The sequence below is a fragment of the Sciurus carolinensis genome, chromosome 19, assembly GCF_902686445.1.
Source record: "Sciurus carolinensis chromosome 19, mSciCar1.2, whole genome shotgun sequence".
NCBI classification, from domain to species: domain Eukaryota; kingdom Metazoa; phylum Chordata; class Mammalia; order Rodentia; family Sciuridae; genus Sciurus; species Sciurus carolinensis.
In genome coordinates this window covers 15,169,595-15,197,386 of record NC_062231.1, presented here as the reverse complement: position 1 = coordinate 15,197,386, position 27,792 = coordinate 15,169,595, and the positions used below count along the sequence as shown (strand labels likewise).

General features: G+C 42.8%; 2 protein-coding genes across 3 annotated transcripts; one reads left to right on the top strand and one right to left on the bottom strand.

Annotated features, from left to right (window-relative positions):
- Positions 1-1,312: 1,312 nt before the first annotated feature.
- Positions 1,313-14,380, bottom strand: Cidec (cell death inducing DFFA like effector c). 2 transcript variants are annotated; one of them, XM_047534806.1, is made up of 6 exons: positions 14,348-14,380; positions 13,051-13,128; positions 12,048-12,201; positions 7,272-7,430; positions 7,001-7,188; positions 1,313-1,900 (listed from the first exon to the last, which is right to left on the bottom strand). In XM_047534806.1, the coding sequence occupies exons 2-6, from the start codon at positions 13,101-13,103 to the stop codon at positions 1,732-1,734; spliced, it is 723 nt and encodes a 240-aa protein (XP_047390762.1). In that variant the 5' UTR covers positions 13,104-13,128; positions 14,348-14,380; the 3' UTR covers positions 1,313-1,731. The 2 variants fall into 2 exon arrangements, with proteins under 2 accessions (XP_047390762.1, XP_047390761.1); XM_047534805.1 differs by lacking the exon at positions 14,348-14,380 and adding an exon at positions 13,370-13,389.
- A 7,673-nt stretch (positions 14,381-22,053) lies between these two features.
- Jagn1 (jagunal homolog 1) lies at positions 22,054-24,906 on the top strand. The gene is made up of 2 exons (XM_047534721.1): positions 22,054-22,273; positions 23,970-24,906. Exons 1-2 carry the CDS (start codon positions 22,185-22,187, stop codon positions 24,430-24,432), a joined length of 552 nt encoding a protein of 183 aa, XP_047390677.1. The 5' UTR covers positions 22,054-22,184; the 3' UTR covers positions 24,433-24,906.
- Positions 24,907-27,792: the final 2,886 nt, after the last annotated feature.

Genomic DNA, 27,792 nt, shown 5'->3' with positions numbered 1-27,792 from the left:
GCATGGTGGCACACACCTATAATCCCAGCGACTGGGGAGGCTGAGGCAGGAGGATTGTGAGTTCAGCAACTTAGCAAGGCCCTAAGCAACTCAGTGAGATCCTGTCTCAAAATAAAAAATAAAAAGGGCTGGAGATGTGGCTTAGTGGTTAAGCACCCTTGCGTTCCATTCTCAGTACCAAAAAATTTTGACTATTTATAAATATGATTTTTTAAATATTTTAATCTGGGGACTGGGGTGTGGCTCAGTGGTAAAATGCTTACCTAGCACACATGAGGCCCTGGGTTCCAATCCCAGTAACACACAAAGTTTATCATGGTATAATTTACATATAATAAAATTTATCCTTTTAAGACATAGTTCAGCTGGGTGTGGTGACACACACTTGTAATCCTAGCAATCCTAAGTTTGAGGCCAGCCTCAACAACTTAGCAAGATCCTGTCTCAAAATGAATAATAAAAAGGGTTGGGGATATAGCTCAGTGGCAGAGTGCCCCTGGGTTCCATGGCCAGTACTGAAAAAAAGAAAATTCTAACATAAAATATCAACTACCAAGCAAGGATAGGCATCAACAGAGAATTGCCTTACTGTTTGACTAGTACTTTTCCACCTCAACATTTAAAAAGTTGTTATAGGGGCTGGAGATATAGCTCAGTTGGTAGAGTGCTTGCCTCGCAAGCACAAGGCCCTGGGTTCAATCCCCAACACCACACACAAAAAAAAAGGAGTTATAAAATTTGATTCTCAGGAGTTAGAAAAATTACTTAATCCACTATTTGGAGCTATTCTGATAGGCAAATTTCATTTGGAAGTTGGCCTTGTATTGGTTACATGGTCTGTTTAAGGTTCAGATTCAGCAGACTTTAAATCCAAAACTTGTGATTCAGGGGGTGGGTATAATCGCAGATTAAAAACACTTTACCACTTAGCTACATCCCCCAGCCCTTTTTATTCTACTTTATTTATTTCTCACTAAGTTGCTTTCAGTCTGACTTAGTTGCTGAGGCTGGCCTTGAACTTGTGATCCTCCTGCCTCTGGCTTCCGAGTTGCTGGTATGACAGGTATGTACCGCTGTGCCCAGCTGTGTTTTTTTTTTGTTTTTTTTTTTTTTTGTTTTTTTCTTTTTTTTAGAAAAAGTGCTGTTTCCCAGCACCACAAAAAAAAAAAGAAAAAAAGAAAAAAAGAAAAAGTGCTGTTTGCCTGTAATGCCACATTATACAGAAATTTTTGACAGTGGATTCTTCTCTTGCCTTAATCTTCTCCAGCCTTCCAGACAGAACCCCATCCCCAAAGAATACGAGCAAAGAAGATGCATTTGTATAAATAATTTATTGTGAACTCTCTACTATGGTACATTAGTGCGGTTGACAGCTCACTCAGGAGTATTCTGGGGTGGGAAGGCAAGAGGGAGGGAGTGGCCTAAAGTGCAGCAAGTGAAGACAGATTGCTGAGGGGCAGACTTCATACCACAGCCTGAGAGTGACCAGTCTTGGTCAGCTAAGCTACCTGGGGCAGGAAGGAGCTGGTCAGGCGAGGAACCCAAAGTTCTCCTTTGACCAGCCCACCCCAGGGTCCCAGTCCTTCCTTCTGCTTCCTTCTTCACGGTCCTGTGCAGTGAGGGAGGTATGGGGGAGGTAAGAAGCTCTCTAGCTGCCAGGCTTGTGGGTGCTACCAGCTGAGGGGTCCCCAGTCTTGTCCTTGGCCGGGGAAGACTTTGAGGACTGGACTTTCATTGCAGTATCTTCAGACAGGTTGGGATGAAAGACGAGGCCTTGGCCTTAGAGGGCTGCCCTTCTTCTTCCTCTGTGGCATCCAGGAACTGCTGCATGTAGCAGGAGGTACCAAGCAGCATGTGGCCTGTGGCCTGCATGCTGAAGAGGACCCAGCGAATCATTTCCCTGGGGGGAATGAGAAAAAAATCAAAAACATGGACGCTGTCTCCCCACTGCATCCCCTCAAATGCTTCCTCCCCCAGATTCCCACACTGGCCTGGAAGAAGTGCTTTCAAGTTAGCTTTTTTCCTTAATAAAATGAAATGTCCACTGAGGTGGAAAGATGAAAAACACTTCATGATTCTAGAGCAACAAGCAAACAGGAGCAGGAGTGGTCTTCCCTCTGCCAGTGGAATTGGGTTAACCAAAATTAGCTAAGATATCTAGAACCTCAGCTTTCTCATGCAAACTTAGGCTCATTGAATAAGGCCTTTATTTTTATTTTATTATAGTGCTGAGGATCGAACCCAGGACCTGGTGCATTCTAGGTAAGCCGTCTACGTCTGAGCTACAATTGAAACCAAAGAAGCAATTCAAAATATTGACAAAACAAAAAATTGGTTCTTTGAGAAAGGAACCAAAATAGATAAACCCTTAGCCACACTAACACAGAAGAGAGAGAAAACTCAAATTACTAAAATTTGTGATGAAAAAGGAAATATCACAACAGACACCACTGAAATACATAACATAATGAGAAGCTACCTTGAAAATCTATACTCCAACAAAATAGAAAATATTGAAGACACCAACAAAATTCTAGAGACATATGATCCTCCCATACTGAAACAGATCATACACAATTGTGACATACACAATTTAAACAGATCAATTTCAAGCAGTGAAATAGAAGAAGCCATCAAAAGCCTACCAACCAAGAAAAGCCTGGGTCCAGATGGATTCTCAGCTGAGTTCTATAAGACCTTCAAAGAAGAACTTATACCAATACTCCTCAAAGTATTTCATGAAATAGAAAAGTGGGGAACCCTTCCAAATTCATCCTATGAAGCTAGTATCACTCTGATACCAAAACCAGACAAAGACACATCAAGGAAAGAAAATTTTAGACCGATATCTCTGATGAATATAAATGCAAAAAAATCCTTAACAAAATTCTGGCAAATTGCATACAAATACATATTAAGAAGATAGTGCACCACCAAGTGAGGTTCATCCTGGGGATGCAAGGTTGGTTCAACATCCAGAAATCAATAAATGTAATTCATCACATCAATAGGCTTAAGGTTAAGAACCATATGATTATTTCAATAGATGCAGAGAAAGCATTTGAAAAAATACAACGCCCCTTCATGCTCAAAACACTAGAAAAAATAGGGATAGTAGGAACATACCTCAACGTTGTAAAGGCTATTTATGCTAAACTCACAGTCAACATCATTCTTGAGAAAAACTGAAAGCATTCCCTTTAAAAACTGGAACAAGGCAGGGATGCCCTCTTCCACCCTTAAATTTTTTCAAATTATTTTGTCCCAGTCAGATTAATCTACAATAACATGGTTCTACCGTTCCTAACACTCTATACTAGACTCTGAGGTCTTCCTAGGTCACTCAAGGTCATTTTCATGAACATGAAGCCCTTCTATGTCAATTGTTACTGTGTACTGAGGGAAAAAACTTGAACCAGACAGGCTGGGAATTCTAATCTGGTCTTATTAACTATGTGAACTCTAGTAAACAATTCTAGGTTTTTTTAAAAAAAAAATCTTTAAAAATCCTTTATTTAGGGCTGAGATTGTGGCTCAGTGGTGGAATGCTTACCTAGCATGCATGAGGCACTGGGTTCGATACTCAGCACCACATATAAAACTAAATAAAATAAAGGTATTATTTTTTAAAACCCTTTAAAAAAATCCTACATTTGGGAACTGGGTTTGTGGCGCAGTGGTAGAGGCACTGGATTTGATTCTCGGCACCACATATAAATAAAGGAATAAAATGAAAGTCTACCAACATCTGAAAAAATTTTTAAAAATTCTATATTTAATTGTTTTTTATCTAAACTGCTGTTGTTCTGAGCTTTCAGCTTCCTCACATGTAAAATGGGTGATGTTGAAATAACATAAAGTACTTAACATGAGGTCCGAAGTGTAGAAAGCAGGAGAGATACAGGGTCAAGAGCGGCTGTTGAAGACTAGACAACTTTAACCAAATTCTTACCAAATCTGTTTAAAAGACATAGACCTATTGACCTTCATTCAGTAAGTGAACTTATATTCTGGATGGAGTTGAGTGGGGCAGAAAGACCCTTAGAACCATGAACTCATAAAAGTATTTGGGGGTCTAGCAAGGCATGGTGGGCCATGCCTATAACTCCAGTGATTTGGGAGGATGAGGCAGGAGGATCACAAGTTCAAGCCCAGCCTGGGCAACTTAGTGAGGCCCTCAGCAATTTAATGAGATCTAGTCTCAGATTTTTTTTTTTTTTGCAGTGCTGGGGATTGAACCCAGGGGCCTTGTGCTTGCAAGGCAAGCACTCTACCAACTGAGCTATCTCCCCAGCCCCTAATCTCAGATCTTAAAAGAATAAATAAAAAGGGCTGGGGATGTGACTCAGTGGTAAAAATGCCCCTGGATTCAATTCCCCTTACCAAAAAAATAAATAAATAAAAATAAGGGGAGGGGCACCAGGAGTGTGGCTTGTAGCTCAGCCACTGGGCACTTGCCTAGCATGGATTTGATACCTAGCTCTGCAAAAAATAAAAATAAAACATGTACAGATAGACACACACATATACATATATAATATACTTACATATATTTATAAAATGAAAGAATATATATATTTTAAAGGACATACCTGAGAAGTCTGCCCATTTCTCAAGTTAGAAAACTGAGCTTTAAACCTTGCCGAGCAACCTTAAAATGGAATGAAATTCTGACATATGCTACAACACCAGATAAGTCTCAAAAACATTATGCTAAGTGAAAAAAGACAGTCACCAAAGTATAAATATTGTGTCATTCCACTTTTATGAGAGACCTAAATAGAAAAATTGAGAAAAAGTGGAATAGAGGTTGTCAGGGTCTAAGGGCAGGAGGAATGAGGGTTATTATATAATGGGCACAGTTTCTGTTAGGATGATGAAAAAGTTCTGGAAATGGATAGTAGTCATGGTTGCACAACATTGTAAATGTACTCAATGCTACCGAATAGTACACTTAAAAATGGTTAAAATGGTAAATTTAATGCTATAAATATTTTATCAGAATTTTTATTTAAAAAAAAATGTAGTGACATTACTAAGCTAAATCCAACTTGCTTTTTTTTTTTTTTTTAAGCTTGCTTTTTTTTTTTTTTTTGTACTGGGAATTGAACTCAGAGGTTTTTAACCACTGAACCACATCCCCAGCCCTTTTTAATGTTTTATTTAGAGACAGGGTCTCACTGAGGTTGCTTAGGACCTTGTTAAGAGGCTGACTTTGAACTTGCAATCCTCCTGCCTCAGCCTTCCAAGTCACTGGGATTACAGGCATGTGCCACCATGCCCCAGCATTGCTTTTGATTTTTAAAAAATTTTATTTTTTAGTTGTACATGGACACAATACCTTGATTTTATTTATTTTTATGCAGTGCTGAGGATCGAGCCCAGGGCCTCACACATGCTAAGTGAGCACTCTACTACTGAGTTGGTCATAACCCCAGCCCTGCTTTTGATTTTTGAAACAGTTTATCTACTGTGTTTAGGTCTGAGAGTTCCATTTCCCCTAAATGAACTGAGTTTAAAGGCTAAAACTTCTGGCTTTAGATTTTGAAACCTGGCAGATACTGGCTGCAATCTCACATCGAGACAGGGCACAATACGGCAATATGAAGGAGGAAATAGCCACTGAGGAAAATACAACTCTTAGCCATAGAACCAGGCTCCAGCCTGCCCCTGACTTGTCTTGGGCATGCAGCACTTCACGGCCTCAGTGTCCCCATCTGAGATTGAATACACAGAGGGGAAACTAAACAGGCCAAGAAATCTGATATGGTTTAAGCTGCATGTGTTTTGGTGGAGCTCTGGAGACCCTCAGTAGGATTTCTGAGAAATCCCCTGAAAACGAAGATCATACGTATCTTCATTCTACTCCGTCCCCTTGCAATGTCAGGGATGGAACCCAGGGCTTCTGTCGCGCGAGGCAAGCACTATTCCACTGAGCTACGCCCCCAGCTCGCTATGATTATTTGAATAACTACTACGTGCTGGCATTCGCCAAGGTTTCAGAAGCAACAGAAATTCTTGCCCTCATGAAACCTGTTCTCATATCTGGTTCATCTCTGTATCTTTAGTTTGTAGTGTAGGACCAGGCACACAGTAGGCACTTGGCAACCCTAAATAAAGCAATTGTGGGGGACTAGAATCACTGGCTGGAGGCCATGCTCTGCTGCTGTCTAGCTTTGTGGCTTTAGACAAATGGTACCACTTCAGGCCTCAGGGGCCATAGCCACCTCATGGGATAAGAATGCTCCAGAGCAACACAGGGCAGTAGAATTTGAGAAACACCGTAACGGTACTTGTCTTATGATTTCATATCCTTTCATGTTTCCTGTGATACTTAATTAGACTTTCAAAAGAAAAAGTTTAAGATAATACAAATGCTTCTTCTCCACAGACATACAAATTAATTTGTCCTTATGGAAGGAAGATTATTTTATCTCTTTTACCCCCATGGAAAAATTCAGTTTTTTATCTATAAATTTAACTTATCATTACTGGCAGACCTACATATGTGGAATTTTGAATTGTTCTTTAAACTGATTGTACCTTCTTGCTAGTTCTCTGATTAATTAATGAGTTCAATAAAATCTTTGACACACATTCGTTTTTTAAAAAGTTGACTGACTATGGATGTAGCTCAGTGCTGGAGCATGTGTTTAGTAGGCATGAGGCTCTGGGTTCAATCTCTAGCCCTCCTCTTCTTTGGCAAAAGGTTAATTAGAAGACTATTTCAGAAAATTTACTTTTTTAGGTGAACAGACACAGTTTGCTGTAGTAGAAGGCAAACATAACAACTAACTGTATTCGGGTTCCATCAGGGAGTACCTGTACCTGTCTGGCACATACTAGTGTAACCCAAAGCACTTAGATAAATCCTAAGTCCTACATGAATGCTTACTGTTAGGCTTGTTAACTCCAGTGCCAGACCCAAAAGCAGAGCTCAGTATGGGCTCTGCCATTGCTCTGTATCTTCTTGGTCCCCATCTCATCCCCGTTTACTCACTTCACCACGCGCTTGGCTCTGTAGCAGTGCAGATCATAGGAAAGGGAGTATGTGTTATAGAGCGTTGCCTTCACATTCAGGCAGCCAATGAAGTCCTGCGGGTTCAGCTTATACAGGTCAAAGGTTATGCGGGCCACATCAATCTTCTTGGTGGGCTTATGGGAGAGGGAAAGTTGGTACCTAGACCCCTGCAGCAAGACAAATGTGGTTGGCATACTTCAAGACTTCTCCAAAGCTCTCAGTTTTCTCCCCTGCACAGGTAGGACCTCACCTTTTTCGATGGGGGCTGCCACTTCTGCCCCTTTTGGAGGACCATGAACACTGTATCATCTGCCAAGGCTTGGAAATACTCCTCTGTGTCTACAATTGTGCCATCTTCCTCCAGTACCAGGGAGAAGGGTTTATTTGCCAGCATCAAGACATCCTGAACCTGGGGGATAAGGTTAGTGACACTTTTGCCATCTACATGTAGCTACAGAGCTGGTATGTGAAAGACCCCATCGCATCATCTTAGCTGCCAGGTAAAGAGCCAGGGTCTGGGAACCAGGGCATGGCACTGAGACCCAGGCCCTCTGCTGTGGCATCTCCCCCAAGATTTTTATATAATAGTGCCTCTTGGTATCTGACTTCAGAGTTAATAGCCTAGAACAGTGCAGTCCAATAAAATATAACGGGGGTGGGAGGTGGCGTGGGTGTGGTGGCGCATGCCTATAATTCCAATGGCTCAGGAGGCTGAGGCAGGAGGATCACAAGTTCAAAGCCAGGCTTAGCAAAAGCAAGGTGCTAAGCAACTCAGTGAGATCTTGTCTCTAAATAAAATACAAAATTCGGCTGGGGATGTGGCTCAGTGGTTGAGTACCCCTGAGTTCAATCCCCAAAAATATATAACAGGGGTCATATATATAAGTACATAAATACATATGAAATTTTAGTGAGATATAATTTATGTACAATAATTTCACTTTTGTGCTTTTCAGCATATTCACCAAGTTGCAGCCATCATTCTAATTTCAGAACATTTTCATTACTGCCAAAATAAACCTAGTATACATTATTCGCTTCCCATTTTTCCCATTCCCCATCCCATGGCACCTGCTACTCTCTGAGTCTATGGGTTTGTCCATTACAGACATTTTATATAAATTGAATTATACAACATGAGATCTTCTAAGATTCACTTTTTAGCATGTTTTCAAAAGTCATCTATGTTGTAGCATGAGTCATTCTCTTTGGCTAAGTAATATTCCACTAGGTAGATATATCATATGTTTAATTCTTTGATCAGTTGATAAATATTTGTTTCTACTTGTTTACTATTTTAAAAAATGGTGCTATGAACTTTGCATACAACTTTTTATATGGACACATCTTCCTTTCTTCTGAGTACATACCTAGGAGCAAAACTGCAGGATCACACATGAACTCTTTTTAACTCTGAGGAACTACCAAACTGTTTTCCAAAACAACTGCATCATTTTACATTCCTACATAAAAGTATGAGAATTCCAATTTTTCTTCTTTTTTTTTTTGGTTCTGGGAACTGAACCTAGGAGCACTTAACCACTGAACCATTTCCCTAGTCCTTTTTGTGTTTTATTTTTGAGCCAGGACTCTTGCTAAGTTGTTGAGGGCCTAAGTTGCTGATTCTGGCCTCAAACTTTTGATACTCCTGCCTCAGCCTCCCAGGTCGCTGGGATTACAGGTGTGCACTGAGCCCAGGCTCAATTTTTCTACCTCAGCAATGTTTGTTTTTGTCTTTATTTTAACCATTTCAGTTGATGTGAAGAGATTTTGATTTGCATATCCCTATTGATTAGTGATGAATGACTATTGACTGTGATACTGTGTGATACCGTGTGATATTTCAATTCATGCATAGTATAGTTTTAGCTCTCAAACATAGGTCATTGGTCCACTTTAACTTATCTCACTTCTCTGAACTAATTTTATCTTAGATTTTTTTTTTTTTTTTTTTTTTTTTGTGGTGCTGGGAATCGAACCCATGACCTTGTGATTGCAAGGCAAGCACTTTACCGACTGAGCTATCTCCCCAGCCCCTAATTTTATCTTAAAAAAAAAAAAAAAGGGAGAGCAAGCCAGGCACAGTGGTACACTCCTGTAATCCCAGCAACTCAGGAGGCTGAATCAGGACCAAAAATACAAGGCCAGCCTGGGAACTTAGTGAGACGCTGTCTCAAAATAAAAAATAAAAAGGATTGGTGATGTAGAGCACCCCTGGGTTCAATCCTCAGTCACACACACACACACACACACACACACACACCAAATAATAATAATAATAATAATAATAATAATAATAACAACAACAACAATAAGAATAAATTTTAAAGATAAAAATTGCCAATTAAAAAATAATTTTAAAAATCAAGGTAAGCAGCTTTAGAGTTGTTATGATTATTAAATGCAAAATGTAAGAATTCTTGCTTGCCTTACAAGCACAGGGCCCTGGGTTTGATCCCCAGCACCACAAAAAAAAAAAAAAAAAAAAAAAAGTAAGAATTCTTGAGTTGATTTCCTGAGTTTAAATCCCAAGAGTATGGTCAGGCACACTGGTACATCTGTAATCCCAGCTATTTGGGAGGCTGAGGCAGGAGGATCTCATTCGATGCCAATCTGGACAACTTAGTGAGACCTTGTCTCAAAATAAAATAAAAAGGGTTGAGAACATAACTCAGTGGTAGAGCACCCCGGGGTTTAATCTCTACTACTACTACTACTATTAGTCATCATCATCATCATCATTCCAGAGAATAAACTCAGCCTCTACCTCTGGAAAATGGAAATAGTAGTAACTACCTTAAGGTTTTAATTCAAAGAAATGCTGTAAATCAGGTGGCAGGGTTCGTGATCCATAAGTAGCATTTACTACATCTTCAGACTATGTTGATTAAAATGGAAAGAAACCCATGACATGTCATAAAATGTGTAAGTTTATATAAGAATTAACAATTTAGGACATTTATAACCATATCATTAATTATTTTGGAACAACAGAATTCTCACTTTACACTTCTTTTTTTTTAATGTTTTTTTACTTGTAGATGAACACACCACCTTTATTTTATTTTATTTATTTTGATGTAGTGCTGAGGATCAAACCCAGTGCCTCACATGTGCTAGGCAAGCGCTCTAGCCACAACCCCAGCCCTCCACGCCCTTTTTATTTCTTATTTTGAAATAGGACCTTGCTATGTGGCTGACGCTGGTCTCAAATTTATAATCCTCCTGCCTCAGCCTCCCAAGAAGCTGGGATTCTAGGGGCACATCACATCACCTGGCCTGTTCTTGCAAATTTTGCTGTTTGAATTGCTTCATGTTAGGTTTTTTGTTTGTTTGTTTGGTTGGTTGGTTTTTTTAATCTTCCAATGGCTTCCTTTTTAAATGAAACCCAACCATTATTTCTCATGGTCAAAAAGAGGGCTTCATCCTCTGGTCCCTTACAACCATATCACCCTTTCACTTTCTGCTCCTTTCTCTCTTCTGCCAAATTTGGAAGAGCAAATAGATAGGCTAATGTCCTCCCTATCAGTAGGATTCCCTTCTGACCTATCATCTTGAAAAGATGGAGTCTTACTGTTGTTTCTTCTCACATCCTTTAGCAAGAGGACTCTGACTAGGGGGCTCCCAAGCTCAGTGGCTACAAGAGTCTCCTGATGTACCAGCTGAAAAGGAAAATTCCTGGGCCTTGTCCATGACTCATCGAGTCTTTTGGGCATGAAATCTGGGAAGCCAGGTATAACAAGGACATTTTGGTACAGGAAGTGGTCCACAGAGCTCAGGACAAAAAGTAATACTAAATTCAGACTAAAATGTAAATGAGTCCCCTTTTTAAAATACATTTTATTCATTTTTTTAATAGGCAGTGCAGAGAATTGAACCTAATGCTTCACACATGCTAGGCAAGCATTCTACCACTGAGCCACAACCCCAGCCCCTAAATGAGTTCTTTTGATTCAAGGCACATAAACATAGTTTAGCGTAGCCAGGAGCCTCACAAGAGAGGGGACATTGGCTCCCAGGAAGAACAGACCTAATTCGAGGAATGGGGGAGGAAATCTAGAATAAAGAGTTAAATTGGTTATGATGTCTATGTGTCAAGCAGACTCTAGTAATTGGAAACCTAATCCAAATATTTGACTTGTGCCAGGCACCTGGGCTTGCAGGGGAAGGAGTCCAGTCCCATGGCGCTATTCAACTAATGAGCCAGTGAAGCATGTGGCCATGTAACTAAGGCAAAGAAACATCAGAAGAGGCTGTAGGAAGGGCAGAGGAAGAAGTTACCCCCAACAAAATGAAGAAGGAGAGGGATGGGGGATGGTGGTGTTCTTGCCTGCTGTTAGTACCATCCACCAGAGCTGTGTGCCCTCAAGTTTCTTTCTCTGGAAGTTTACCTGATGATTAGTTCCACAAAGTCAGGAAGGTTCCACTGTGGGAGACAGATTTAAGGAGAATGGCCCTGGGTGATAGTGGGAGATACAGAAGGGAAACACTAAAATCCTGCTCATTTTCTCAAATCCTAGGCACCCCAGCAAGTTTAAAAATTCCTCAAAAAGGGAACCTGAGGGTCTTTCTAGCAAGAAAAATATGCTCTGGGGCTGGGGTTGTAGCCCAGTGGTAGAGTGCTTGCCTAGCCCGTGCGAGGCACTGGGTTCAAGCCTCAGCACCGCATGAAAATAAATAAATAGAAGGTATGTGTCCATCTACAACAAAAAAAGACTTAAATAATTTTTTTAAAAAGAAAGAAAAATATGCCCCCAAAATGCCACTGTGGACTGTTAGTGTGTAGGATGGAAAAGCACTGCTCTCCTGCCCTCTGGACAGACGTCACTTATGACTGGGACAGGTCTCTAAGCAAGCACTACCAATCCATGGCTGCTAATCCATAGGTGCTTCCACCACTTAAGACCTGACCCCCACCCTTGCCAAATCGCAGCTCATGACCTGGAAGACAGGAGCAGCTGGCAGGGCTGACTCTCAGCCAAGGCCCCAGGACTTGGGCTGTGTGGAGTACACGCAGGGCCCTTACCTTGTGGACAAGGTCCTCAAGACTGTGCGCCATGATGCCCTTGCGCACTCTCCGATCCGCAGTGCTTACTCGGCAGGGCCGGGCCCTGGGGGCCTCCAGGCTGGGCTCAGACAGCAGCTGCTGGGTCACCACTGAAGTGCTCACTGCCACATGCCTAGGAGCAGTTGGGAACATCAGGATAAGCCACTTGATGGGCCCAGCCCTCAATCTACCATAGACTGGGCTCGTCATGTGCCTCCTTCATCCCACCCAAGATGACTGCAGATGGCTTTACTGAAAAGCCTTGCTAGAACATGCATCTCAGACTCTGATGGGCATATGAGTCACCTGCAGATCTTGCTCAAATGCAGATCCTGATTCATTAGTGTGGATGGGTCCTGAGGGTCTATATGTCTAACATCTTCCCAAGGGATGTCAATATTGCCAGACCATGAGGAACAGCAAGGTGATAGAAGATCTACTTTGCATTTCTCCAAGACCACTTTCCTACCTTGGCCTTGCTCATTTCACCTTGCTGTGGAAGGAAGTAGGGGAAGCCTGAGGTCAATGTAAGATACTTTTGGACTCTGGGGTACACAAGGTAAAACTGAAAGAGAGAAGAGAACCTGGAGCTTGGATTTGGGGAGACCCAGGTTCGAATCTTGGCTCTGTTACAGATCTGCTGGGTGAGGGAGAGTGCCCACGCTATGCCTCAGTTTCCTTGTCTATTCATCTGGTATAATGACCCTTGCTTCCCAAAGTTGTGGTGAGGCCTACCGGGGATCAGGAATAGAAGCACCAAGCATAGAGCCTGCCCCCCTCTACTCCAGGTGTGGTCACGGCTTGGTGCTGGCATCGTTCATATCGCCAGGGGGCTTGTCAGTCTTGCAGAACCCCAGGTACCCCTTCAGATCTCCAGAATCAGAAGCCGTATTTTAACAAGATTCCCACGTGACTTATACAGCCATTCACATTTGAGAAGGTCTCACTGACAGCTCATAGCTCCACCACTGGCTCTCCTCACCTGGACAGGGACTTGGGGTAGAGAAGGCTGAGGGACTTCATGGCGTATTCCATCCTCGTCAGCTGGACTGTTTTGGACCTGGGAAGGAGGCAGAAACAGGCAGTCAGAGTAAGAAAGAAGGGTTTCCCTCTCTCCCTTCACTGGACAGAGTGCAAGCCAACCCCCAGTCCAGCAAGCCCCAGCACTGGTCTCTCATCCCAATTCACACACACCAGCCCCACGCATGCCACCCAGGCCCACGCCAGAGGCTCCCACCCGCATCTCTGTGCTCAGGCTCAGCCCCCCTCGGTAGCTGCTCTCCTGCCCCAGCTCCACTCACTCCATGTTTCTCTGACACTGGCTCTGTCACACTGAACAGGGATCCCAAGTTGGGGCTGAAGAGGCCCTGCCTGGGTTGCTCCTGTCCCCAGGAGCAGAGTCCACTTTACGCTGGCAGGAGGTGAGTCACACTACCTCATTCTTGCTTCTGGGGACCTGAAGGTCACCTACAGTCCAGAGACTTCACAGGCAGCCAGCCCTCTCCCATGGGTCCTTAAGCAATCAAATCACTCTCAGACTTCCTGCTGGCCCAAAGAACTTTCTGTGATGGTGGAGATGTTCTGTTTGTACTCTCCAGTACCATAGCTCTGAGCCACATGTGGTGATTAAGCACTTGAAATGTGGCTAACATGACTAAGAAACTGTATTTTTAATTTTGTTGAATTTTAGCTAATTTCAGTTTAAATCGCTGCTGTGGGTTGTAACTCCTGGCACCCATATTGAACATCACAGGTCTAGGCAGGTAATCCTGGGCTCACCTGCCACCAAGTTTATTCCTAAATTGCCACGCTGTAATTTTTGCATACTTTGAGCCTTTGGCACAAGTAGCTCCTTCCTGTAATGTCTTTCTCTGACCCAGAGCTGAACTTTTGAGTTTCAAAGCCCCGGTTTTATATCACTGTGTCTGTGTGTTCTAGCCTCCTCAATCCCTGGTTACCTGACCCTGAGCTGCCCATGCTTATTCTTAGCCCCCAGCACAGAGAGAGCAGGGCACAGAGCAAGGAGTACAAGGAGTGGACATGGAACCAAAGCCCCCTCCCCAGAAAGGTAGCCTCACTTTTTCAAGATCTCTGGGCTCTCCCCAAGCCAGCCCCCACGAGGAAGAAAGTCCTCCCATACTTAGCAGTACACCCATTCACTTGCTTTGGCCTCCTAGTCCCTATTCCCTATCCCTATTCCTTAGTCCCTATCCCTGGAAAACTCTGCCAATCACCACCACACCTGCTCTCCAGGAGCAAAAAGTCCCCAGACTGCTCACCTCCCCCTCACAGCCTCCTAGCCTCCTTGCAATAGTGCCCAGCCTGGCTCACGCCTCCCTTCATTTTATTTCTAGTTCCCAGGAAGCCACTCCCCTGGCCCGCAGCCCCAGCTGGGGAAAAGAGCATAAGGAGTAAGTTTGCAACCCTCCCCAGGGATTCCAAGCCAGCCTGATTTCCAGAAAAGTCCTGCAAGGAGGGAAGAAGGCATGTTTTGAAAGCTTTGGAAAAGGATATGGTCCAGGCCATGCTATGAGGCAAGAGGGCACAGAAAGCAGGCAGATGTGAGTTGTGATCCCACCTCTGCCCCATATCGGTTGTTTCAGCTCAGATCAGTCGCCTTCCTTCTGAGAACCCCACAGGGACGGTGATTCCTACCTTATTGGTTGAGGTGAGGATTGGTGATGGTAATGGTTTTGCAATGTAGACAACAGATGGAGAGGTATTGATGTTATTCACAGTAAATTTTAAATAACAGCAGAAAGTGAAAGAAATTGAAATGTGTAGTGGTTAACAGTGTAGGATCGACTGCGGAGGCTGAGGCAGGAGGATCGTGGGTTTAAAGCCAGCCTCAGCAACTTAGTGAGGCCCTAAGCAAGTTAGCAAGACCCTGTCTCAGGGACCACAAGCATGTGCCAGTGAGCCACATCCCCAGTCCTTTTTATTTTTTATTTTGAGACAGGTTCTCACTAGGTTGCTTACAGCCTCAGGAACTTAGTGGGGATAAAAATAGCTCCTCTCCATCAGGTTTTCACAAATATTAAAAGTGGTAGTCAGACCAGACGTGGTGACACACACCTATAATCTCAGTGACTCGGGAGGCTGAGGTAGGAGGATCAAAAGTTCAAAGCCAGCTTCAGCAATGGCGAGGTGCTAAGCAACTCAGTGAGACCCTGTCTCTAAATAAAATACAAAATAGGGCTGGGGATGTGTCTCAGTGGCTGAGTTCCCCTGGGTTCAATCCCTGGTACTACCCCCGCCCCCAAAAAAAGTGATAGGCACAGTGACACTTGCTTCTATAATTCTATTCAGGAGGCTGAGGTCAGAGGAATGGAGGCTCTCACGTTCCAGGTTACCTGGGCAATTTAGGGAGACCCTGTCAAAATAAAATTTAAAAAGGGCTGGGGGTGTGGCTCAGTGATAAAGTGCTTGCCTGGCTTGAGAGAAGCCCTGGGTTTGATCCCCAGAATGACCAAAACAAAACAAAACAAAACAACACAAGTGTGCGCACACACAAACAACTTTAAGGCAGACCAAGAGCCAGGGGGAAAGTGCAAGAGTTCAAACACTACACATCAGGGAGGAAGTTCTGGGGAAAGGGTCAGGTCCCTCCCTTGGACATTCACGCCTCAAACATTTATTGAACATTCTCTGTGTACTTGGTGTACCATGTCAGGCCAGTGGATGACTCAGAAGCAGTCTGGCCTTGAGGAACTCCAAGTGCATCCTGGATAGCAGACTCAGAAAAAGACAAAGAGAACACACGCTAAAGCCAGAGAGCATCTGTCTGGAGGTGGAAGGTGAACCTGAGGGTTCTTCACAGTGCCCAGGAGAAGAGGATGTTTTGGGCTTAGTTAATGTAGTCAGTGAACATTTTCTTGAACTTTTACACACTATGCCTGGCAGTAGGTGATTCTGGGGACACAAATGATTCTTTCTGTTCTGGTCCCTTCCTTTGGAGAATTCACCTTCCAGTGAGGGAGGGGTGGTTCTCATATTCTATGCGTGAAAATCACTGGAACAGGTATAGTTGCACACACCTGTAATCCCAGGCACTCAGAAGGCTGAGGCAGAAGGATTGCAAGATTGAGGCCAGCCTCAGCAACTAAGCAAGACCCTATCTCAAAAAGAGAGAGAAAGAAAAAAAAAAGGACTAGTAGCTCAGGGATATAGCTCAGTAGTAAAGCACCCATGGGTTCAATCACCAGTACCAAAACAAACAAACAAACAAACAAACAAACAACAGAAGAGAAAAGAAAAGATTGACACATTCGGGCTGGGAGATAGCTCAGCTGATAGAGTGCTTCCTCGCAAGCACAAGGCCCTGAGTTCGATCCCCAGTACAGCAAAAAAAAAAAAAAAAAAAAAAAAAAAAAAAAAAAAAAAAAAAGATTGACACATTCAACTACTGTAAAAAAACTATTCTGGGCTGCAGATATAGCTCAGTTGGTAGCACGCTTGCCTTGTAAACACAAGGCCCTGGGTTCAATCCCCAGCACTGCAAAAAAAGAAAACAAATCCAGTGTCCAGATGTGGTGGCACACACCTGTAATTCCAATGGCCTGGGAGACTGAGGCAGGAGGATCAGAGGTTTGAAGCCAGCCTCAGGAACTTAGTGAGGCTGTAAGCAACCTAGTGAGACCCTGTCTCAAAATAAAAAATAAAAAGGGCTGGGAGTGTGGCTCACTGGCACATGCCTGTGGTCCCTGATGCTTGGGAGGCTTAGGAAGAAGGATGCCTTGAGTCCAAGAATTCTGGGCAAACATGGGCAATACAGCAAGATGCCTGTCTCTTAAAAACAACAACAAGGGACTGGGGATATGGCTCAGCTGGTAGAGTGCTTGCCTCAAAAGCACAATGTCCTGAGTTCAATCCCCAGCACCACACACAAAAAAAACCAAAAACAAAAAAAACAAAAAAAAAACCCTGACATACAATGAATAGGGAAAATACAGCTCAACTAACATTATAGACAAGATACTAATTCATTCTTTTTCTCTCCCTGTCCCTCTCTTTTCCTTTTCCCCCTCTATATATAATATAAATTAAGAAGGTGACACAATAGGAAAATGAATGAAGGGGCTGGGGCTGTAGCTCCATTGTAGAGTGCAGGCCTATCATGTGTGAGGCACTGGGTTTGATCCTCAGCACCACATAAAAATAAATAAAATAAAAGCATTGTGTCTATCTACAACTAAAAAATATTTTTTTAAAATGAATATAAGTATATAAATAATTCAGTTCAAAAACCTTTACATCAAAATATCAAACAACCCAGTTAATATGAGGGCAAATTAAACAGACACTTCTCAAAAGAAAAAATACAAATGGCCAAAAAAAGTATGAAAAAAATGTTCAATATCATTAGCAATTATGGAAACAAATTAAAACTATACTGAGATTTCATCTCACATAAGTCAGAATGCCAGTCATCAAGAATATGAATAGGGGGCTCCGTGGTAGAGGGCTTGCCTAACGTGTATGAGGCACTGGGTTCGATTCTCAGCACCACATATAAATAAATGAATAAAATAAAGGTCCATTAGCATCTAAAAATATTTTTAAAAAGAAAATGAATAATATAAATGCTGGAGAGGATATGGAGAAAAAGGAACACTTTTACACTATTGGTGGGACTGCAAATTAGTACAGCCACTTTGGAAATCAGTATAGAGGTTTCTCAAAAAGTTAGGCATGGACCAGGCACTGTGGCGCACGCATGTAATCCCAGTGGCACAGGAGTCTGAGGCAGAAGGATTGAGAATTCAAAGCTAGTCTCAGCAAAAGTGAAGCGCTAAACAACTCAGTGAGACCCTGTCTCTCTATAAAATGCGAAAGGTTGGGAATGTGGCTCTGTGGTCGAGTACCCCTGAGTTCAATTCCAGGCACCCCCCAAAAAAAGGCTAGGCATGGAACCTTTGTAGACCCAGCTATACCACTCCACTCTGTAGTATTTACCCTAAAGAACTGAAGTCATCGTACTACAGTGATACATGCATACCCATGTTTATACAAGTCACAATCACTAAACTATGGAACCAGCCTAGATGTCCATCAATGGAGAATGGATAAAGAGAATGTGGTATAAATACACAATGGTGTTTTATTCAACCACAAAGAAAAATAAAATTATGTCATTTGCAGTAAAATGAATGGAACTAGATACACTATGTTAAGTGAAATAAGTCAGACTCAGAAGGTCAAGGGTTGTATGTTTTCTTTCATATGCAGAAACTAGAAGGGGAAAGGAAAAGAAAGGTGGAGATAAATCTAAAAATCAAAGGGAGATCAACAGAATTAAGGGACCAAGGGGTAAGAGGTGGGGAAGGAGGAGGAAGTGCTGGGGAGTGATATTAGCCAAATTATATAGTTATACTGTTTATTGTGTGCATGTGCAAATATGTAACAGTGAATCCCATTAGTATGTAAAACTATAATGCACCAATAAAAAATAAACACAATTCAGGTAAAAGAAATACAGATGGTCCTTAAACACATGAAAAGATATTTAATCTCACAGAGAGAGAAATACAGTTTAAAATCACAATGAGATGGCATTCTTCACCCATCAGCCTAGTAACTTGTTGCTAAAGCTGTGGGGAGACATGGGGTCTGACACACTTATACAGCATTGCAGGGGAGACTATTATTGACATAACCACCATGGAGGGCATTTTGGCAAGACCTATCTACAAACAATCTGTTCTCTGACACAGCAATACCAGCTCTGGAATTCCAGACTGTAAGTCAACCTACCCCTGAGTAAAATTATGTATCTACAAGATTGTTGAGTGAAGCCGTTTTGACAGTAAAAGATCAAAAACAAACCCCAAATGTCCTACCAAAGGGAGTATGTTAAATAAATTTTGTTATAGTCATATAGTGGAATAGCACTAGGAAATCATAGCAGTAGCATATTATTTTACTTAATTATTATTTTTTTTTTTACTATGCTGAGGATGCAATTCAGGGCTTCACGCTTGCTAGACAAGTGCTCTACCACTGAGACATTCCCTAAGCCTTTTTTTTTTTAATACAGAGGGTAGCATTCTATATGCACTTTTAAAGGCCTTGCTTTTTGTTTTGACTTAATATATGTCAAAGATTTCCCCACATCGTTAAAAAAATCTTTACTATTGTTTCCTTCTTTTTTTTTTTTTTTTTTCTGGTGCTGGGGATTGAACCCAGGTCCTTGAACTTGCAGGGCAGGCACTCTACCAACTGAGCTATATCCCCAGCCCACTATTGTTTCCTATAGCTTCCTAGTGCTATGTATTATAAACATAACTCAAATCTGTGTGTCTTTCTCCTTAGCTCATCTCCTTAGCCCAAACCACCTGGGTGGTTGCCTGGATGAAAGTTGACTTGTCATGATTCCTCTGCGTCACCCAGGCCCCCTGCAAACCATTCTCCATACAACAACTTATCTTTTTTTTTTTTCCCCCTAAGATGGGTTCTTGATATGTAGCCCAGGCTCAAGGGATTCTCCTTCCTCAACCTCTTGAGTAGCATGGCACCAGCCTTAGACCTATCTTTTAAAAATGCAAAACTGTTGCTTGGTTAAATCTTTCAGTGGCCCTCCAACACCCCTGGGATAAGGTCTGATATCTTTACTGTAGCCTTCAAATGTTCCAGTCATTCTGAAGTCAAGTCTAACAGCCAGGTGCTCTCTGGATTTTGCAGTTCCCTCTGCCTGAAAAACTCTTTCCTTCCCAGCTCTTTGCTCTGGAGAATTTCTACTCAAACTGCAGGTCTCAGCTCAGATTTTGCCACTGTGGAGAGACTTTCATTAAGGTAGAAGAGAGGAGCCTCATGTGTGCTCCCTTAGCCTCCTGTGCTTTCCCCTCATGGCACTGATCACCTACTTCATAGCTTCATGGAAACAAGTCCTTCCCACCCCATCAGACTATGATCCTTGGTCCGTTTCATTTCTGTGTCCTCAGATTATGCAGTATCCTGGTACATAGTGGATACTCAGTTCGTCCTTTATTTTCTTTTCTCTTTTTTTGACACAGGATCTCACTGTACTGCCCAGGCTGGCCTTGATCTCAGAAACTAACACAGTTCTCCTGCCTCAGTTTCCTAAATAACTGGGACTCCAGGCCTGCACCTCTGTGTCTGGCTTCTATTTTTCCTTTTTTCAGACAACATACCTTTTAAAAAATTTTGTGTTATTTAATTCTTTATTGGTGCTGGGGATTGAACCCAGGGCCTCACAAATGCATGAATTGTGAGTTATACATCCAGATGTGTTATTATTATTATTGCAGTACTGAGAATTGAAGCCAGGGTTGCTCTATCATTGAGCTACATCCCCAACTCAATGTATTTATTTCCTTACTAATTAACTTATAAATAATAATAATAATGATACTGGTATTGAACCCAGGGGCACTTTACCATTGAGGTACATCCCCAGCCCTTTTTATATTTTATTTTGAGACTGGATCTTGCCAAGCTGCCCAGGCTAAACTTGAACTTGCCATCCTCCTGCCTCAGCCTTCTGAGTCCCTGGGATTATTGGCCTGCACAACCACATCATGATTTTCTTTATTTCTATTGTGGTAAAATATACCTCTTTAATCATTAAGTGTACAGTTCAGTGGCATTATGTATATCCACATTGTGCAAGTTAGAAAATATCAGGGGGCACGAAAAATCAGACATGTACTCAACAGTTACTTGGTAAGGCAAATTTTACTTCTGTAGAAAGGTGTGCTACCAAAAAAATCTGACAAGCAAGCACACTGGGTAGAAAGTCTGCCCAGGTTTTTATGCCTAAAGCAGCACTGCCCCTTACTCTGATAGGAGTTTGGGGTTACAGTCTACCAGATTGACTAATTTAAAATTGGGGAGGGCAAGAAGGGCTATAGTTGATTGGATCGCCTACTACACTATAGGCATTATGATTGGTAGACTGAGGACAAAGGGAGGTATGAGGCAGGGAGAGGCTCAAAATGACTACATTTCAACTACATGGTTTAGATTACAAAAAACATATTTTTGTTACATATTAGGAAACTCATACTACAGGTTTAACTTTGAGAGAAAAGAGAACATTCATCTCACAAAGTATCACCACCACCCATTTTCAGAATTTTTTCATCATCCCACACAGAAACTGCACTCATTAAACAATAACTTCCCATTCCCCATTCACTCCTAGGCAACCACCTTTCTACTGTGTTTTCACAGATAACATTTTATTTGGAAGTAATTTCTTTTTCTGTTACGATCTTGAAATTTTTTTACTATAGTCCAACTACCTCATAGAGCATCACTCCATTTGGGTTTATCTGGCATTTCTTCATGATGAGATTCAGGTTAAGCATCTGGTAGGCTCATCACGGAAGTGATGCTGTGTTGTCAATGTATCAAAAGGCAAAAGACGTCGTTTTGGTTCATGGTCGTTTTGATTACTTAGGTAAAAGGGAGCACTCTGCCAGGTTTCTTCACTATAGAGTTACCGTTTTCTTTCTGCAACGATTACGTGATTGTTTGTTTGTTTGTTTGGTACTGGGGATTGAACCCCGGAGGTTCTACCATTGTACTACGTTCCCAACCTTTTTTAAAGGCAGGGTCTCGCTAAGTTGCCAAAGATGGCCTCAAACTTGAGATCCTCCTGCTTTAACCTCTCGAGTCACTGGGATTACAGGGGTGCGCCACCACCCCAGCTGATTAAGCGATTTTAATCAATTTGGGGGGATTGTATGAATGAGTGCTGGTGTGGGGTCGGGGTGAAAGAAGGCTTCCAGGCATGTTTCCTTGTGAAATGAGAACACCCGCGTCTTAAACTCAGGTTGGAGCTTAAGAAAGTGTAAATGCACGAGACGCCTTCGGGCAAACTGCAAACCGATGCCAAATTTGGAAATTAACTTCTGGCACACTCTACACGTGCAGAAGTGGGGCGTGGCTTCGAGAAAGCGAGGGCGCATGCGTGAGAGGAGTAACCACAGAGTTGGTCCTCCCGGGATAGAGGGGCCGGAAGTCTTCCTCGCAGACCAGGGCGACCGTTGGGTATCTGTGCTGAGGCGGCGCGAACAGGGTCCTTGAGGTTCTTAACTGTGTAGTGGCTGTAGCCGGTGGGCTTGAGGGGCTGCAGGGTTCTGTTCGGGCACAATGGCGTCTCGGGCAGGCCCGCGAGCAGCCGGCACTGACGGCAGCGACTTTCAGCACCGGGAGCGCGTCGCCATGCACTACCAGATGAGGTATGAAGTGAGGCGAGGAGCACGGAGGCCTTCTTCCTGGCTGGAGCCTGCCAGGGTCTGGGAGGCAACACTAGTCCGGGCTTCAGCGTTTTACTCCCCAGTCCCCGCTCACCTGGAAAGCCCCCTCCACCCGTGACGACCTCCCCAGTCCTGGGGAAACTCCGTCGCCCCCGCGAGCTCCTCCCATTGATCCGCCCATTGTGCCCTGGGGGATCCAGCCGGTCGTGGGCCCCGGAGTCGCGGCGATGCTGGCCACGCCATGTGACCTTGGAAACTTGGAAGCCTCATTTCTTATTGAGCCTCTGTTCCCTCATTTGCAGAGGGAGAAAATAATCTACCTTTCAGATTTTGATGAAGCATTAGAGAATAACTCATTTAAAGGACGTAGTATAGGGCCTATCATTTAAAAATACATGGTAGCTGTTATATTCTGGGCCGTTGAGGGGGATGTGGACGGTAAAATGTGTCCCTGCCTAAATGAATTTTGTGAACAATCCCACGTAAGGGCTGTTTTCTACATTTGTTTATTCACTCCATAAATTCTTGTTGAGCTTCTACCCATCCTGCATTGTGTTAGGCAGTGAAGATAAAATAGTGAGCAAAAGCAGATGTGCATGCTATATCTTAAGAGTTTATTTTAAACCAAGTACGGTGGCACATGTCTCTTTAGACCCAGTTACTTAGGCCGAAGCTGGAAGGTCGTTTGAGCCCAGGAGTTGGAGGCCAGCCTGAGCAAAACAGGGAGACCCCCCAACCAAAAAAAAAAAAAAACAAAAAACAAAAAATAAGCAAAACTCAACCTTGCCTTCATGAAGCTTGAAGTCTGGAGGTGATTGACTCCCCCCTCTTTCCCACACTTTTTTACAATGAATATTTTTAAATTAAAATTAAACCATTTTCTTTCTTAAATTCATTGAATCCTCCCAGAATGCTCTTCACATCTTAGGAATTTTGAAGAATGACAAGCTCTTTGGACCCTCACTTCATTCTCAACCCTAGGCCCCTGCCTAAGGTGTCCTCACCACCTAAGCAGTGTTTTCATGCCACCCAGAGCAGAAACATTGCACACAGGAGTACCAGAAGGATACATTTGGGACCTGAGAATTCGAAGAATAGAAGAAATATATTCTTTTAGATGAAATATCTATAACTGAAGTGTGGGCAGCCTTAGCTGGCTTCCTTGTTGCTAATACCTTCTCCCTCTAGGCTGTACTCCTCTGGAGCAAAGTCATCTTTCTAAATGGTGCCGTGTTATTCTGCCTTTAGGCCATTCATAGTCTTCGCAACTTCATGTCCTACTATTCCCCTCCCATCCACATTCAGCCATTTGGTTTCCTGGAACACTAATGCTTATCCCTTTGTGTCTGCATGCTGTTGTCTCTGCATAGAATGCTCATCTCCAGCCATCCCTAGAACTTAAATCAAATGTCCTGGTTGAGATAGCCTTCTCTGACATTCCATCCCATACAGAATTGATTCCTTCCTCTTGTGATCCTGTATATCTTGGAACATATATTTACTAAAGCTTTTTTCATTTCATTTTCTAATTGTTTTTTCCTGTGTTCCTTGTGCTCAACCTCCGTCAGACTCTATCATTCAAATTTGTATCCCCATGTCCAGTACAGTTGCCTGGCATAGAGCTGGTCGTCAGAAAAATTTGAATGAAAGGTGCTTCTCCCTCTGCTCTGCCCCACAGTGTGACCCTCAAGTATGAAATCAAGAAGCTGATCTACGTGCATCTGGTCATATGGCTGCTGCTGGTTGCCAAGATGAGCGTGGGACACCTGAGACTCTTGTCACATGATCAGGTGGCCATGCCTTATCAGTGGGAATATCCATATTTGCTGAGCATTGTGCCCTCTCTCTTGGGCCTCCTCTCCTTCCCCCGCAACAACATTAGCTACCTGGTGCTCTCCATGATCAGCATGGGGCTGTTTTCCATCGCTCCGCTTATTTATGGCAGCATGGAGATGTTCCCTGCTGCTCAGCAACTCTACCGCCATGGCAAGGCCTACCGCTTCCTCTTTGGTTTTTCTGCCGTCTCTGTCATGTACCTGGTGTTGGTACTGGCAGTCCAAGTGCATGCCTGGCAGTTGTACTACAGCAAGAAACTCCTAGACTCTTGGTTCACCAGCACACAAGAGAAGAAGCGAAAATGAAACCTGCCTGATGGACTTCTCTGAGGTTGACCAGAGTGAGAAGGCTAGAGGAACTGTGTTCCTAAATCTCTTCGGTGATTAGAGCAGGTCACATTGGCACCTAGGGCAGACTAGGCCCAAGTTTTGACTTAGAGTTCTCCCACTGCCATCTGTGAGGTGGCAAAACTATAATTTATTCCTGGTGGGCTAAAACTGGGTGACCAACAGCTGTGAAACAAACTTCAGTTGGTTGAAGTTGAACCCCTTAGTGCTTTTTATTTAAGACTGAGCCTTACCCTTGCCTTCTCTTGGTCATTCTCCCTACTTCCATTCATCAAGACTGAAGGAGATAAGGAATAAATCAAATTCTACTTCAGTCAGTAGGTCATAGGGCAGGAAACATTTGGGAAGCTGCTCCCCCTTCAGGCTGTGCTCTCTACCGCAAGCTTTTTAATTAATTAAAAAGAACCTCAATAAAGTTAAGACTGCCCTGTCCACCTTGTGCCTTGTGTTTGGGATTTGATAAGAATGTGAAAAGTGTGTTACTTGAGTACCTTAGACACTAGGGAGGTGAGTAGCAGCTCCCTGAGAAACCTGGCAGTGACTGGAAGAGAAATGGACTTGGCATGGGAAATATAAGTCATAGTTGTAGCCCTGCAGCTGATTGTCAAGAATTACCATGGGCTAGACACTTAGTCTCCACCTGTAACATTTGTCTAGCCTGGGTTATGGATTCTTCAGTTGGATACTCATGTTTATCATTTATGTGCCCAAAAGAATGTTAAAATATCTTTTGTGTATAGGATGTATGAGCTTTCTGTTACTGTAAGAAATACCTGAGGTAAATCAGTGAAACAAAAGATTTATTTTGGCTCATGATTTTGAAATTTTCAGTCCCTTTTCAGTTGTACCATTGCTTTTGGTGAGGTAGTCAATCATGGGAGCAAGTTGGGAAGGAAGATGCTCATCTCGTCGCAGCTGGGAATTGAAAAAGAGAGGAAAAAGAGTCTCAGTATCTCCTTTGAGGGCACACCATCAGCGAGCTAACTTCTGCTTGGCTTAACCTCCTAAAGTTTCCATCACCTCCCAGTAGTGCTGCAGGCTAAGGACCAAACCTTTAATGAATGAACCTTTGGGGGACACTATGTAAGCCATAGCAGGTAACTTAAAATCCAGTGGGAAAGTGCTGTGTGTGTGTGTGAAGCAACCAGTAAGCATAGGATCTAATGGTTTGGAGCACATAATTTAAGAATAGAAGTGGAAAAGAAATCTGTGATTAAAATAAAGCTCCTTCCTTTCACACTTTGATACATAGTAAATATTTATTGCATGAAAGATGAATTTCCCTTTATTACTTAACCTTTAAGACACAGCTCATGGTAATTCTGAAACCTTCCAGTTCCTTCAAGTAACAAGAGTAATTTATCTGAATTTTTATTTTACTACTTTTATTGGCAATTAGTTGTGTACGTCTTTTCACACCCCTTGCATAGTACCTAGCACATGGTGTGCACTCTGAAGTGACCAAATGAAGTAACTTGCCCTACTGTAGACTAAAGTCGGTATATTTCACAGAGAACGGAATTAAACCGAAGCACAGGAGGCTGTGGCAGGAGAACTGCAAGTTCAAGGCTAGACTCAGTAACTTAGTGAGACCCTGTTTAAAAATAAAATATAAAAAGGGCTGAGGATGTAGCTCAGTGGTAAAGTGCCCTGGGATCCAGTCCCCAGTACCAAATAACTTCTTTATTAGAATGGTATTTTGTAACAGTCCTAGAATGCCTTGAAGATCTGTTATGAAAATTATTATCAACAATGCAAAACAAAAACAAAATTTGGTCTATGTAGTTTTCTCCTTGTTAGATTGTTGGAATTCTGTTTTTCTGGACTCTTCCTATTAGTTTTTCCTGCCTCATGTTTGTAATGTTCCCTGAAACAAACAAGGTCTGCTTTTTGGATCTTGATTTAGTGGAAAGAATACTGTTTGAATTAGAAGATCGGGGTTCAAGTACTGATGCACCTCCCAATCACAGAACAAAGATCATCCCTGCCTATTGCAGATTGAAGATCCAATCAGCATTGTGGAAGTGCTTTACAGACTGTAATACTGTAGAAACATGAAGAGTGGCATTTGGTGCCTGATCTTAGACTAGAGAGTGAAGGAGTAGGAGGGACTCTTCAAGATCTTTTAGTCTATGAGACACTGTGCACAGTGGAATAAACAGCTGCAGGTACTGGACTGATCTAGGTTGGAATGCTAGCTAGGCATTTTACTACCTTTTGTCTTGAGCAAGATACTTGAACTTCACATGGGCACCCTAACTACCTCCCAGAGTTGTTCTGAGACTTAAATAATGTGTATTAATTGTCTAGTACATAGTAGAGGCTTAATAAATATCAAAATGCCTTTCCTTGACAAACAGTGTTGATCTCTCTTAAATTGAGTTTCTGTCTCTGTCTTAAATAATTTTTTCTTCAGAATTCTGGAAGATAATTCCTTCTGGAAGGAAGAGCAGAAGAAAGGAAGGGATACTTGCTCTTGATTTATATTGGCCTAACTGGAGTGCCTAAGGCACAAACAGTTAATACAGTTGCCTCAGAAGACCTTAGGAATTGGCCAGGAAGATCCTGGAGCTGCTGCGCCATGGTCTGTCCAGAGTCCCTTCATGGGCAAGACTAGGACCAAAAAACAACAGCTGCCAAAGGTTCCCACAGGTACTCTACCTGGGCATGTGCAAAGGCCTGTGATCCCCTAGTGAAAGTTATTAGACCATGAGGTCTTGGTCAGCTCATTCAGACACAAACTATAGGTGGGATAAGGCTCAGTCACCCTCAGGGAACTAAGTCCTCTGGGCTGAGGTCCTAAACCACACCCCTGTTGCCTTCATTTTAGTAGGCCACTTCTTATTCCAGCCACCCAGTTACTTACTCCTCCCTTGTTGACACTTGCCAGTCCCCTCCCTCCTACAGGGGAGGGACTGCTGATCAATCAACTGTCATCCTGCCCACTTTCCTTTATTCTTCCAGCCATTCCAATTTTTCTCTTCATTGTTTATCCTGCCAACTATATCACACTGCTAAATCTTCTTTAAAAAAATATTTTGTTTTAGTTGTAGGTGGACACAATACCTTTATTTTTATGTGGTGCTGAGGATAGAACCCAGGGCCTCACGCATGCTAGTCGAACGCTATACAACTGAGCCACAACCCCAGCCCCCACACTGCTAAATCTAGTACCTTCTGTGTGGACAACAGGATCCAGAAACCTTCTGATCTCCCCAAGCAGGGTGTTCTGGCAGAAAAAAAACAAAACAAAACAAAACAGGAAGACAGGGTGATGGGTTCCAGCTCTCCAGTACTCAGTTTTGTGTTGGAACAAGT